Here is a 12,817-nt window from a genome sequence, read left to right as displayed (position 1 = left end):
AGGCCAGGCTGGATGTGGCTCTGAGCAGCCTGGTCTGCTGGTTGGTGATCCTGCAATAGCAGGGGGTTGAAAATAGATGATCATTGCGGTCCTTTTCAACCCAGGCCATTCTATGATTCTATGAGCGCATCAACCAACAGAAGACTGGTAGAGCGCTACTACCTCTGCTATGAGCACATGGATCCTTACCAAGCAGAAAACCATTATCCCCCTATTACAGGTGAGACAGCAGAAACAGAGGTGATGTAAGTCACGGCATAAAAATGATTCACAGCACAAGACCACTGAGTAAGCCTGTTTCTTTGCAGCTCTGTATTTTCAAGTAGCTGAAACTGAAATATAAGACTTAGTGTGCTCCATCAGCATTCAGTACACCTGAATGGTTCATAATATTACAATTTATGAGAGCTTTAAATGAAACGTGATGGTGTCATTTCTGCAAACAATTCCATTAGGTACTTATTTCAATTTTCAGCAGTTCTAAGGGATTAAATGTTTTCATGTTTGTCAGCTATTCCTGTACTTCATACATCTATGAACCAAGATTTAACTATGTAATTGCAAATAGCAAAGCAATGATAGCAGTTATGAAGTGTGTGTTTAACAGAACAAGTTGCTGTCAGAAAAAGGCAGTTTCCTGCAAGTGAAAAAGCAGGAAAGCAGAAATACTGCTACTGTGCTCATGCGTTTCACTGGGACACCTATAAGGGTTGTGAAGATGTTTTGTAATAAAAAGGAGAGGATGCTATCAGCAGACCAACTGCTGCTCTTACCTTCACCCTGACTGTGACAGTAGCAAGGCCTGGAGGCATAGTGCCCTTGCTGTCAAAGGCTTCCACGAGGAAGGTGAAGGTTGCATCTGTGTCAGAGAATGACTCATAATCCAAGGACTTCAGAAGAGATAACTCGCCCGTATACTTGTTCAGTGCAAAATACTCGAGTGCTTCCTGCGTCCGGATTCGATAGGTAACATTAGAACCAAGATCAACATCTTTCGCCTAGAATGTGCCATACAGAAAAAGAAAAAATACCTCAAAGCAAACAAAATCCATTTTGCAGGAACTGTAAATATGTTTTGTTACCTTATTCTAATACTTAATACTACTGCGCAATAATCCACTGGAGATTATTAAATTAAAACATACTTGCCATGTGAAATGAGCACAAGATTTTGGGCAAGACTCAACACAGGCTTCTGTTCTTGGTCTCTTCTCTGGGCAGCCACTATTGGCCACTGCCAGGGAGAGGATGCTGGGCTAAGCAGATTTTTGACCTTACTTTGTAGAGAAACATTGATGGTTCTATTTCATACCAATATTTAGACAAAAAATATTAATTTTCATTAGGAGGAATATTTTGCAATTTTTTAAGCTGTTCATTTGACTTACAATTTACCTGCAGACAGCTTCTCATTAAGGTATACTGACCAAAACGTTAGGAGGGTCTTGCCAGCTTATGGGAAATGAATCTCAGCTATATTTAGAGAAGTGGCACAAGGATGAGTTAGAACAATTAACTCTCACTTGGTTATGTTTTTCTGCTTTTATTTTGTATTTTTGTTTTCTTTCTATAGTCAATGAAGAGAAGACAACACTTCAGGTACCCCCTGCTATCTTAGATGACAATCTTGAAGTGGGGTTGATCACGCTTGAAACAACTACTCAATCCATTAATTACGAGGGCTGCTCTGAAAGTAATGCCTCTATTTTGCTGCGTTGGCACAAGAAACCAGAGGAGGATGTTGGCAATATGGCAAGCTCTTGTTTATTGGTGGTGAAAATGCATAGCTGGTGGTGGTGACTATATTGAACAGTAGTGTGTTGTAGCTCTATCAACTAGTGTCATTGTGTGCATCTGCTGTAGTTTCCATGGAAACAAAGAGGAGGCATTACTTTCAAAGTGACCTACATACAATGAGGGAATAGATGTGTAGGTTTATCTTAAATGTTTGAATCCGTTGAGACAAAGTTCTATCTTTTGCAACCTATACGAACACCTAGGAGCACTGTGATGAGTTTTCAAGCAGAAACCAAAAGCATTTAAAGAATTTTGTAAAACAATATTCCAAAATATGACAGTAGTAATGTTCTTCAATTTTATAATCTCTCTTATTTCCAAGTGAACCTCAACACGTGACATCTAAAGGTCATGAATTTTTCAGTCTAAGTATCACACCTTTCCAGCTTTCAGTTTGCTATTTTTTTGTCTCACTGACAAGTTAACTAAAGACACGCATAGTACCACAAAACATTTACAAAACATTTTCTTCCATTCCGTAACACTTTCTTACCTCTATCTGCAGAAAGACAGTGCCAGGTGGTAGATTTTCAGGCACTGAGACAGCGTAGGAAGCATTTGTAAAAACAGGGCTGTTGTCATCAATATCCAGCACCTTGATTGCTAAAGTTAGTGTTGAACGGCGAGGGTCCACAGCTCCATCTGTTGCTTCAACAATAAGTTCGTAATAGTCTCGTACTTCTCTGTTCAGCTTAACTGCTGTATATATGCTGCCATTTGAAGTGATTCGAAAAAGATTCTTGAAGTTTGCCAGACTGTAATGAACTTGACCGTTAACACCTGCATCTGGGTCTGTAGCCTAAAGAAACAGAAAAAAAAGCACCAAGTTTTAATGCACATTTCTTATTATATGCTGCGATTTGGGTGTTACATGGACGCCAATCGCTACAAAATCCATGCTTAGGACAAATGTAGTCAGCTAGAATGGACAGATTCATTAAAAAATTTCATTTTAATTAAGGTTTGTTAAATCTAGTGATGTTTTAATCATTGCTCTCTGAAGAACTACTTTAATTTCAACAGTTTATGTATCAAGTTCTTCAAAATCAACATAATCAAATTTCACGCTCAGTCTTGCACATGCAGAAGATGCTGGTGATTGCAATAGATAAATGCTTAGATTTTGTACAGTTGGTATTTGCTCTCCTGAATGGAACTAAGCTTCAGATTTCAGCATCAGCTAAGCAATTCTGGTTATTATGTAACTGCCCTGATAAGGACGGGCACAATTCATACTCATTATTCCTAGAGGCACTAAAGCACAATGTCAGTGCTGACCAGTTGTTTTCCCTCTTCTTAATTAAATTAAGGCATGATGAATAGGGTCATGTAAATTTAACAAGGCCATTCTGTGAGAGAGAGGTATTTTCATTTGTGTGACTTTGGAAGTGTGGCTACGCACAACTGAGAAGACACGAGAATTTTATGTTTTGCTGTTAAGAACAACACTTGGGAAATACCCATGAATGCGTAACTCTGGTGAAGGTGTTAATTTTAGGACATTATAATGAAGCCATTTATCTTTCTAAGAATCAATTATAAGTTAATTAGAAGTGTTAATGAGAAAAAATTCCTTCGTGCTTTTTCTCTGCACTACATCAATGCACTAAGCCCTAATGGCCACAGCTTCATAATGACCAGCCTATGGAGAGCCCTTTCAGTCAACATCTTTCAACGTATGACTGACCTACTCAGTTTACAACCTTCATGGCAATAACACGGGGCAGAAGAATCTCACAGATGACATACTGGAAAGCTATCCAAAACATGTGAGGGGAAAAAAATTAAAAACTGCTGTAACAGACAGCCCAACTTCAAGAAAATTGAAGCACAGCAAATGAAGAATAAGTCACTGAGTTCCTGCGTAAGAATCTCCTGGGGGCTCCTGGATGCAGCTGGGGCATCTCCAACCTCTCCTCATGGTGCCCCCAGCCTTACTTGCCACTGCTTGCACACAGGAACTTAGTGCACATATACATTTCATAGTCAGGTTCATGTCTTCGCAGAATCAAAACTTTTTTTGCTAAGAAAAAGCTGTAAGAAAATGCTATTGTTTGCCCAGATTAGATTGCTTGTAGAGTGTAAGATCCTCATTAATTGTCATTTTTATTGCTACAAACTTAAGAAGTGATAATGTACCCATTACAGACATAAAAGCTTAGACTATTTTCTAGAAGAATGACATCTCAAGGATACATTCAACGAACTTCCACATGAAAATCACTTTCTGGAGCCTCTCAGAGCCTGTGGGAGCAGCTCCCTGGAGGAATCTTTGAAGGAGTCAATGGCAGCTCCTGTCTGCAGATACTGTTTTATGTCTAAATGGATGAGTTCAGCCATCCCATCCTCATCCCTGCACTCAGTGTTACCACAGAAAAACTCTGTTACCAGCTGGTCCCAGCTGAGGAGGTATCACAAGCCCTGACCACAAGGGAAGTGAAGAGGAGGACCACAGACCAAGCAGCCAGGCTTTTTTAAGTCCTGCCTTAAACACTGGCCATGCTTGAACTAATCTGTGCCCATAAAAGAGAAACTTAGCAGCACCTTAATGGATTTAATACAATGTGTTCATTATCTCAGTACACAGTCAACAGAGCGGGAGAGAAGTAAAAGACCATTTTGTTTGTATATTATACTGAAGTCCCAAGGAAAGTTTCAAAGACAAAACCAAGCAAACCAAGCAAGACTAGCAAAGCAGTGAGACCACTCCTATTCCAGTGTAACACACCAAGGTATTACAGAAGCTTTCAAACATTCTCATCCTCACTTATTTGTACATAAGAAGTACAGTAAGAGTCTTGAAGCTTGGGCAGCCTTTCTTGGAAGAGTAGGATTTTCCACAAAGTACTTGTTTAAGGAATCAAGCTCCATAAGCTGAGATCAAGAATCTCTCCCCAGTGTTCAGACTCTACCATCTGCTCCTGACTTTTCTAGCCACTGCTTTCTGCAATAGCTCACAAAACCGATTTGTTAGAAAGCATGAAAGGATCCCAGACACGTAATCTCCAGTGTCTTCAACAACCACAGAATCATAGAATGGCTTGGGTTGAAAAGGACCACAATGATCATCCGGTTTCAGCCCCCTGCTATGTGCAGAGTCGCCAACCACCAGATCAGGCTGCCCAGAGCCACATCCAGCCTGGTCTTTAATGCCTCCAGGGATGGGGCAACCGATTTCCTTGTCTTTCTGTAGCTACTACAGTGCAATACAAACCACAGATATCCCTTTTCTCTGGGCTACGCCAACATTTTTAAACATTTCTTTCCTTAGGTGAGGCCCATCAGAAATAATAAAGACCATGGTAAAGACTAAGCGTAAAATTGGATAGGTTTCTTTCTACTCCTCACAGCACAATCTCTTTCTCACCCTAGCTTCCAAAACCCCTACGTATCTGATGTTTCTGTCTAAAACTCAATTTTTTTTCTAAAATGAGAAATGAAATACATGTAGAACAGAATTTCCTTTTAAAACTTCCAAAGACAATAGCTCTCTTCCCTCACCACAGCAGAATGTCAAGGCCAGACAACTAAATAAAAAATCTATTCATTCCATCCTTGTTTTCCTGCAAAGAAAAAAAAGATTTGCTTTCATCTACTCCTAATCCAAGTCCTCCATCCCCTCAACCTTGCAGCTGCCAAGGGAAAGGTAGTACTGGTTCACTTGTCCTTGGAAGAACAAGCAAGAGAGCGAAGGAGCCTGAAGCACTCTCAGCTGTCACACAACAGCACTCAAGTTCCCACCCCAAAAATCTATCTACACATTGTGCTCTTTGATCACTTTCAAGCACACACAGCACAGACCTGGTAAATCTAGACGGGAAACAGAGCTCATTTTGCTAGTTTTCCTCTGCTCTTCTTCAAAGTGTTTCAGATGTACCACACTAGTGTCAAACAGCTGGAGGTTCAGAATTCCCTTAAGTCGCTGTGACCCAACCAGAAGGGATGCTATTGGGATGGAGCAGCTTCTTTAGAAAGGTCTGAGGTAATTTACTTCTGTGAGTGCACCTGTGAGTTACTCAGAAAAAGAAAACAGCAATATCTGTCTCCTCTTGTCAATGCTTGTGATAAGAGACGCAAGAAGACAAGACACATTCTCTTTCCTATCTCATTATGCACATTGAGAGACAGGAACAGCATGCTCCTCTAAAGACTCTCGACTTCTGCTGTTGTTCTAGAAGCACTCCAGATCTACATGACTTCTCTCATTTCCATCTTTCACAGGAACAGCTTGCAAAGTACTGCGTAGTAAAATAAACCTGCATAAGCCACACAATAGCCTGTACACTCAAATTGCTGGAGCTGGAAAACAGCAAAATAAGGCAGAGTTGTCATTCATACTTGTCTGTATAGTTCAGCCAAACATGGCAGGTATCCCCTCATTAATGCTGAATCACTTCTTTGGAACCACTCTTCTGACGACACTCCCCGTTTAGTATTTCCTGCAGTTCTTCAGAGACAGATGTTCCTCATCATCCATCCCCACCCCAGCAAGACCTCTGGCTCTCTGAAAGCCTCTCCAGCATTCCAGCTAATACCACAGCTCCAGGAGGGATGGAAATTGCGCGGGAGGATGCAAAGGATGCTGTCAGTGGGAGTTGGCCAATCGTTTGCAGGGAAGATAACAGGATTTTTTTTTATTATTACGGGTTGAAAAGATGCCCAAGCCCCTCCATTGTGTCAATCACCAAATCAAATGTGAGTGGGAGTGCTAAACTGGATTTTGCGCTTTCTTTTTAAGGGAGATTAGTGTGTGTGCACATAGGACAAAACTAACATCTCCCAGACACAGCAAGAGGCCACAGCTATTGGAAAAATTTCTCGGTATTTCCTTAAGAATATCTTAAGTAGGGAAAATCAGATAATTCTAGAAAGGTCAGCATTTTTCTTCTTGTATTTCAGAAATATCTCCTTCATTTCTTTTTGCCTGCTTTTACAGTCTTCTGTTTACCTATTTCATTAAGTGCTCAAAGCAAGTGAAAAGACCGGAATGTATGAAGAGTTTTTAAAGATTTCTGTCCGCTAAACTCTCGATAATGACAAAAGAAGGAAACACAGAACCACTTCTGTCTTCCCAGTGTTTCCTCACACACTCTTCTCTTTCCACAAGCAATTAGATTAATTAATTGTGCTCTTAAACATACAAGGTGTCATTGTGTGCCCATTCCAGATTGCTGTAATATTTCCTCACAGTCTTAAACCCACAAGAGCTCATTTCTGTGGACTTTTCTAGAAAACTGATATTTAAATGATTTTACAAAGAAAGATGATATAAAGAATATACAATAATATTGGATGTTGTAATATCAGGGCACAAATTCAGTGGTTTGTCAGTGGCTGCAGTAGTCCAGTTGGGTCTAGGTGGTCTAAAATAAAAAGGAAAGAAGCAAAATGAAACTCATAGGAATTATCTTCAAATTTTTACAACCTTGAAATTTGACGACAGTCCTTCCCTTCTTTAAAAGAACAAACTATGGCCACCCTCACATCCTAAATACTTTTGAAAAACACTAGAGGAGTTGGGTATATCCTCCAGGAACCTTTCCACAGAAATGAAAACTACTGGGCTAAGCATTACCAGTTTATCATTTTTTCCTAACTGTAAGGGCTTTAAACTGGAAGAGGGCAGATTTAGACTAGAAATTCTTTACTGTGAGGGTGGTGAGACACTGGAACAAGTTGCCCAGTGAGGCTGTGGATGCCCCCTTCCTGGAAGCATTCCAGTCCAGGCTGGATGGGGCTGTGAGCAACATGGTCTGGTGAGAGGTATCCCAGCCTATAGCAGGGGGTTGGAACTACATGATCTTAAAGGTCGCTTCCAACCCAAACCATACTATGATTTCATTCTACTTAGAGCAATTTGTAAAGACATTACACTATACGTTTTCTAATACTGGCATATTTTAGCCATTATACAAAATGGGAGAGCCTTTGATGATTACTTTCATAGCCAGTGTTAATTTCAGTCCATCTGGATGGTGATTTTGGAAACCAATTAAATGTGACTCTAAATAAAACTGCATAATAAAAATAGTAAAACACTGCAAGCAAATATAAATTAAATGAAATTCAGAAAGCCTGTAGCTGCAAAAGCATGATTTAATGGACTGGTGAGCCTCCTACAAAACTCAACCACATCGTAACACTCAAAAATAGACAAGCTTCCTCTAGGCTGGCACAAAACCAACTCCTAAATTTAGAGGCTTGCTTTGCCTGTTTTTGCTTGAAAGATGAGTAGAAATTCTGCTTTTATGAGGAGTATGTAATTTGACGATGATACAATCAAGCAGTTCAGAGATTCATCAACGAATGCACACAGCAAAAAAAACAAAAACCAGAAGCTTATATCCACAGATGAAACGTATTCTTTAAAATCTCCATATTGAAATGGGCTCCCATAGATTTCTTTAATGGGTTAGTCTGTTGTAAAGTTATTTTTGCCATTTTCTCCTGAGTGCTTGCTCTCTTCATAAGGCCACCTAATTAGAGAACATCAGATCTGAGCTGGATCTTAGCAGCCAATGTTTGGATATGAAACTATTCATCTTACTATTCAGACTTCTGGTTTTGTTCTATTGTATTCTCTTGTTCTCAAAGGAACACTTTACAGGAAATTCATTTTCTTATATTAGAGATTTCAAGGCCACAGAGTTTGAAAATTATAAAAAAGAAGTTAGATACTTGACAAGTATGTCGAGAAAACTCTCCAGTTTGTACTTCTACCAGGCAGCCTTCAGAAGAAGAAATGCTAATCTAAGACAATTGTTCTAATTGCCGAAATGCATCAATAAAGAGAAACGGCAGCCAAGTTAGTAGGCCCAGAATAAATTAATATAATTTGCAAGCTCAGGAAAAACAATTTCTTCTCTCGGGTACAGTTCTGAACTGCCAAATCTGAACAGACAGAATTGGCCATCAAAATACTAAATGGTCATGCATTAGAGACTGAAAACCATTGGCTCAGATGATCTAATATGGCACGAGCTGAACTGAAATATGTGAAAGAGCTTAAAACAGACTGGAATTCAAGATGTTAAGCAGACAAAAACAGGAATTCCCACTGATACCAAAAATCCTCAGTTCTCAACAATGAACTGCCACGAGTGTGAAAATGGTTGAAATACTTCTCTAGTTGTGGTTCATTTGCCATGATATGTTTCTCCAATCTTAAACTCTGCTTAATTTTTGATAGATTCTCATTTTAAAATCCCATCTGCTTATGTTGTTTTTTATATGTAAAATCTGATCATCGTGAAGATGATCAGGGGGCCGGAGCATCTCCTCTCCAAAGACACGCTGAGGAAGCTGGGCTTGTTCAGCCTAGAAAAGAGAAGGCTGCGGGGTGACCTCATTGCAGCCTTGCAGTATTTAAAAGGGGATTATAAAAAGGAGGGCAATCAACTTTTTTACTTGGGTAGATAGTGATAGGACAAAGGGGAAATGGTTTTAAGCTTAAGGAGGGAAGGGTTAGATTTGATGTCAGGGGGAAGTTCTTTACAGAGACAGTGGTGAGGTGCTGGAACAGCTGCCCAGAGAGGCTGTGGGTGTTCTGTCCCTAGAGCTGTTCAAGGCCAGACTGGATGGGGCCCTGAGCAGCCTGGTCTAGTACCAGATCTGAAGGTTGGAGGCCCTGCCTGTGGCAGGGGGGTTGGAACTTGATGATTCTTGGGGTCCAACACAAGCCATTCTATGATTCTATATATATTAGATGAATTTAAAATACTTCCTTATGTAATGCATTACACAGTGTGCAGTGGTCATGGATTCACTCTGAGTATTTGAGATTTACTTCAGAGACGTTAATTCTACTCCTCTCTTCCTGAAAGGCTTAATTTCGTACCTCCACAGACTGTCCTCTCTGCCAATAATCCTCCTTTTTTTCTGGTCTTGTACTTTTTCTCCTTTCCTCTACCTCTAATTTTTCTACAGTTGTCTAAAGGTACAGGAACCCTGAGAATTTAATTTTGAAAGCTGCTACTTCTAATACAGGCGAAGTGTTATCTACAGTGCAGGTTATATGTGTTATAACGCGGTAAGTCATACTCCCTTGTATGAGCCTTCATGTAGAAAACAATGACAACAGTGATTTAAGTAAAATGAGATTCGTTTCTGGGCTTTCTGTAACAAAATCTTGTAGCAATACCTCAGGAGCATTCAAAGCAGTTTCCTATATACAGAAACACAGAACAACTTGGTTGTAATGGCTCTCCAGAGGTCACTTAGTCCAACACAATAAGCACTACTGACACCTGTGAAATTTAAACTATGAAACTTGCAGGGCTTCCCACTTGTGTGTTTAAATTAAAAATAGAAGCTTATAAGAATTCACTAATATTTACAGAAAACTCAGGAAATCGACTTCTTAATTATGTTCTACTACCATTCAAAAATGATAGTTGCTTCTGTAAACAACACATTTAAAACACTTCCATGCCACAACAGGAAGTAAAATGCCATATAGCGGTCTCTGTTCTCTCCTACTTGCCTTACAGTTGCTCTGTTCTGCAGTGGACAGACACCACTTGATATACACCAAAGTACTAGTTTACGTTTATGTGACAAATAGGAAAAAAAAAAAATCATTTTACTGTAGAATTAAGGAAATTTGTCCAAGGCTTGGTTTTCCACTTGAGTAGTATAGTTCCATGACCAAGAGTAACCTTTTTCTTTTTTTAATGTATTTCTCATTTTAAACTGAGTCACAGACGACAGAGGTATTGGGCACATTGCGTGCAGTCTGTTTTCAGCACTGGAGCCTATTGATAGTGCCTTCATTTTAGGAAAAATGTAGGCCCGGTGATACTTGAGCACCTGATTACAGGTGGGTTGTTCACCACCATGTGACTCTCTAATCGATATTTGCAAACTTTACAGCCACTGCTAGCCAACTACATTTCATCCCACTTCTCACATCCCATGCACATAACATAGTACTGATGAATGGTATGCTGCAGAATGCTGATCATTCAGATGCTGTCTCTTCAACATCAGGCTACTTTAGACTGCAACAGAAAATAAGACGCTTGAAATTCATTTTCAAGTTTCTGATGTGAAGCTTTCAGTTTTCTGTTGGTCCTCTGTAGAGAACTTCACTCAGTAATCCTGGCTCCTGTCGTGGATCCTGATGATTAGACATGATGGAGCACCAATACACCTCCGACTACCTCATTCAGACAGCGCTGTAAAATAAAAGGGATTTGAAATACATGCACTACACTGTCAGCCTTATCCCTTCTAGCTTTTGTTCTTTTGATCTTCAGTGTGCTCCTGAAATCCACACAGGCAGCGCTCCTGTGCCAGTGCCTTCATGAACTGGCAGACAAAGAGCCATTCGAGTGGCAGAGAGCAAGGGCACTTCAGAGGGCCAGCACTGCCTCCATGCCACATCAGGCCCACCTCTCTCCCACATCAAGTCTTTCATTGCCCTCGTTCTACATCTCCTTGGGAAACTAAATCCTGACTGTTACCTAAGCCCTTCTGGGAATCCCTTTTTAAGTCCAACTTAACTTGACCACTCAAAACAGACGTACGTGGGAGCGTTTGATTTAACTGTTTCATATCAGAATTACAGAATCGCAGGGGTTGGAAAGACCTCAAGAGATCATCAATTCCAATCCCCCCTTTAAAGCAGGTACCCTATAACAGGTCGCACAGGTGGATGTCCAGATAGGTCTTGAATATCTCCATAGAAAAAGACTCCAGCACCTCTTGGGGCAGCCTGTTTCAGTGCTCCATCACCCTTACCACAAAGAAGTTCTTCCGCATGTTAGCACAAACTTCTATGTTCATGTTTTAGGCCATTACTCCTAGTCCTATCACTACACACCACTGAGAAGAGCCTGGCCTCACCCATTTGCCTCCCACCTCCCATTACATATTTATAAACATTTATCAAACCCCCTCTCAGTCTTCTTTTACCCAGACTGAACATACCCAGGTTACTCAGCCTTTCCTCATAAGGAAGATGCTCCAGGCCCTTCATCATCTTTGTAGCCCTCTGCTGGACTGCTTCCAGAAGATCCCTGTCTTTTTTGAACCGGGGAGCCCAGAACCGGACACAGTGCTCCAGCTGTAGCCTCCCCAGGGCAGAGCAGAGGGGAGGATCACTTCCCTCAACCTTCTGGCCGTGCTCATTTTGATGCACCCAGGATACCATTTGGCCTTCTTGGCCACAAGGGCACATTGCTGGCTCACGGCCAACCTGTTGTCCACCAGGACTCCCAGGTCCTTCTCTGCAATTACTTACCTGCACCGTGGAAGAAGGCTCAAAAGGAGGGTGTGAACATGATACATTGTGTAGAATAGATGAGCGGATAAGAGACATAATTTTGCAATTTTTGGCAGAGGAAAGGGAGAGAAGGTCCAATACAAAAATAATTGGAAGAAGAAATTTCATCAGCTTTTCAAGTGTTATTGAGACTATTTTTATTATTTTATCATAGACATTCATACATTTGTTACAGCCCTACCTTTTTAATAACTGACATCACAGAACACATCCCTAGATTCACCTACGTCATGCTTACTAGCAGTTATAAAAATAAAAATATTGCTGCTGGTAAAAAATAAACTGTAAAGTAACTGATTTGCGGAAATACTGTATGAAGAAAATAATGGCTTTTATTAGAAGATTTACTCCAAGAGTAGGTAACTAGAATAACTGGTGGTCATTTTAGCCCAACCCTTGGCAGCCAGGTCACTGCTGAAGATTCTGAGCAATGCTGGCCCCAGCCCTGGCTTGTCCTCCCTTGCAAAGCAGTCTGGATGGCACTGCTCCCCAGTCCCCACAGCTTTCCCACTCCACTGCCCAATACTGCAGTCCTCAAGTATGGGCCTTCCTATAATATGGCGATATGAGACCCCACATCAAAGCCCTTCCCAAAGAAAAGGGAAGCAACTTCCACTGGTTTGCTAGTGCTCACTGAGCCATTTATCTCAGCCCAGACAATTACCACTTGGTCATGTACGGTTTGGTAAATTTATTATGGCTGTTTCCATTCATCGTCTTATCATCCGTTTGCTT

General features: G+C 40.7%; 1 protein-coding gene across 7 annotated transcripts in view; it reads right to left on the bottom strand.

Moving 5' to 3' along the window:
• The window catches only part of PCDH15 (protocadherin related 15), a 566,546-nt gene that overhangs the window by 115,392 nt on the left and 438,337 nt on the right, over nt 1–12,817 (bottom strand). For all 7 annotated transcript variants that reach the window (XR_002117515.2, XR_004160438.1, XR_002117520.2 and 4 more), the window contains 2 exons: nt 2,291–2,596; nt 774–998 (listed from right to left, as the gene is read on the bottom strand). Coding sequence is in view for 3 of the 7 variants with exons in the window: in XM_031554340.1 (XP_031410200.1) it covers nt 774–998; nt 2,291–2,596 (531 nt within the window). In the remaining 4 variants the exon portion in view is untranslated. The remainder of the gene's footprint in view (nt 1–773; nt 999–2,290; nt 2,597–12,817) is intronic.

This window comes from Meleagris gallopavo, chromosome 8, assembly GCF_000146605.3.
Source record: "Meleagris gallopavo isolate NT-WF06-2002-E0010 breed Aviagen turkey brand Nicholas breeding stock chromosome 8, Turkey_5.1, whole genome shotgun sequence".
NCBI classification, from domain to species: domain Eukaryota; kingdom Metazoa; phylum Chordata; class Aves; order Galliformes; family Phasianidae; genus Meleagris; species Meleagris gallopavo.
This window is presented reverse-complemented; position numbering and strand designations above follow the sequence as displayed.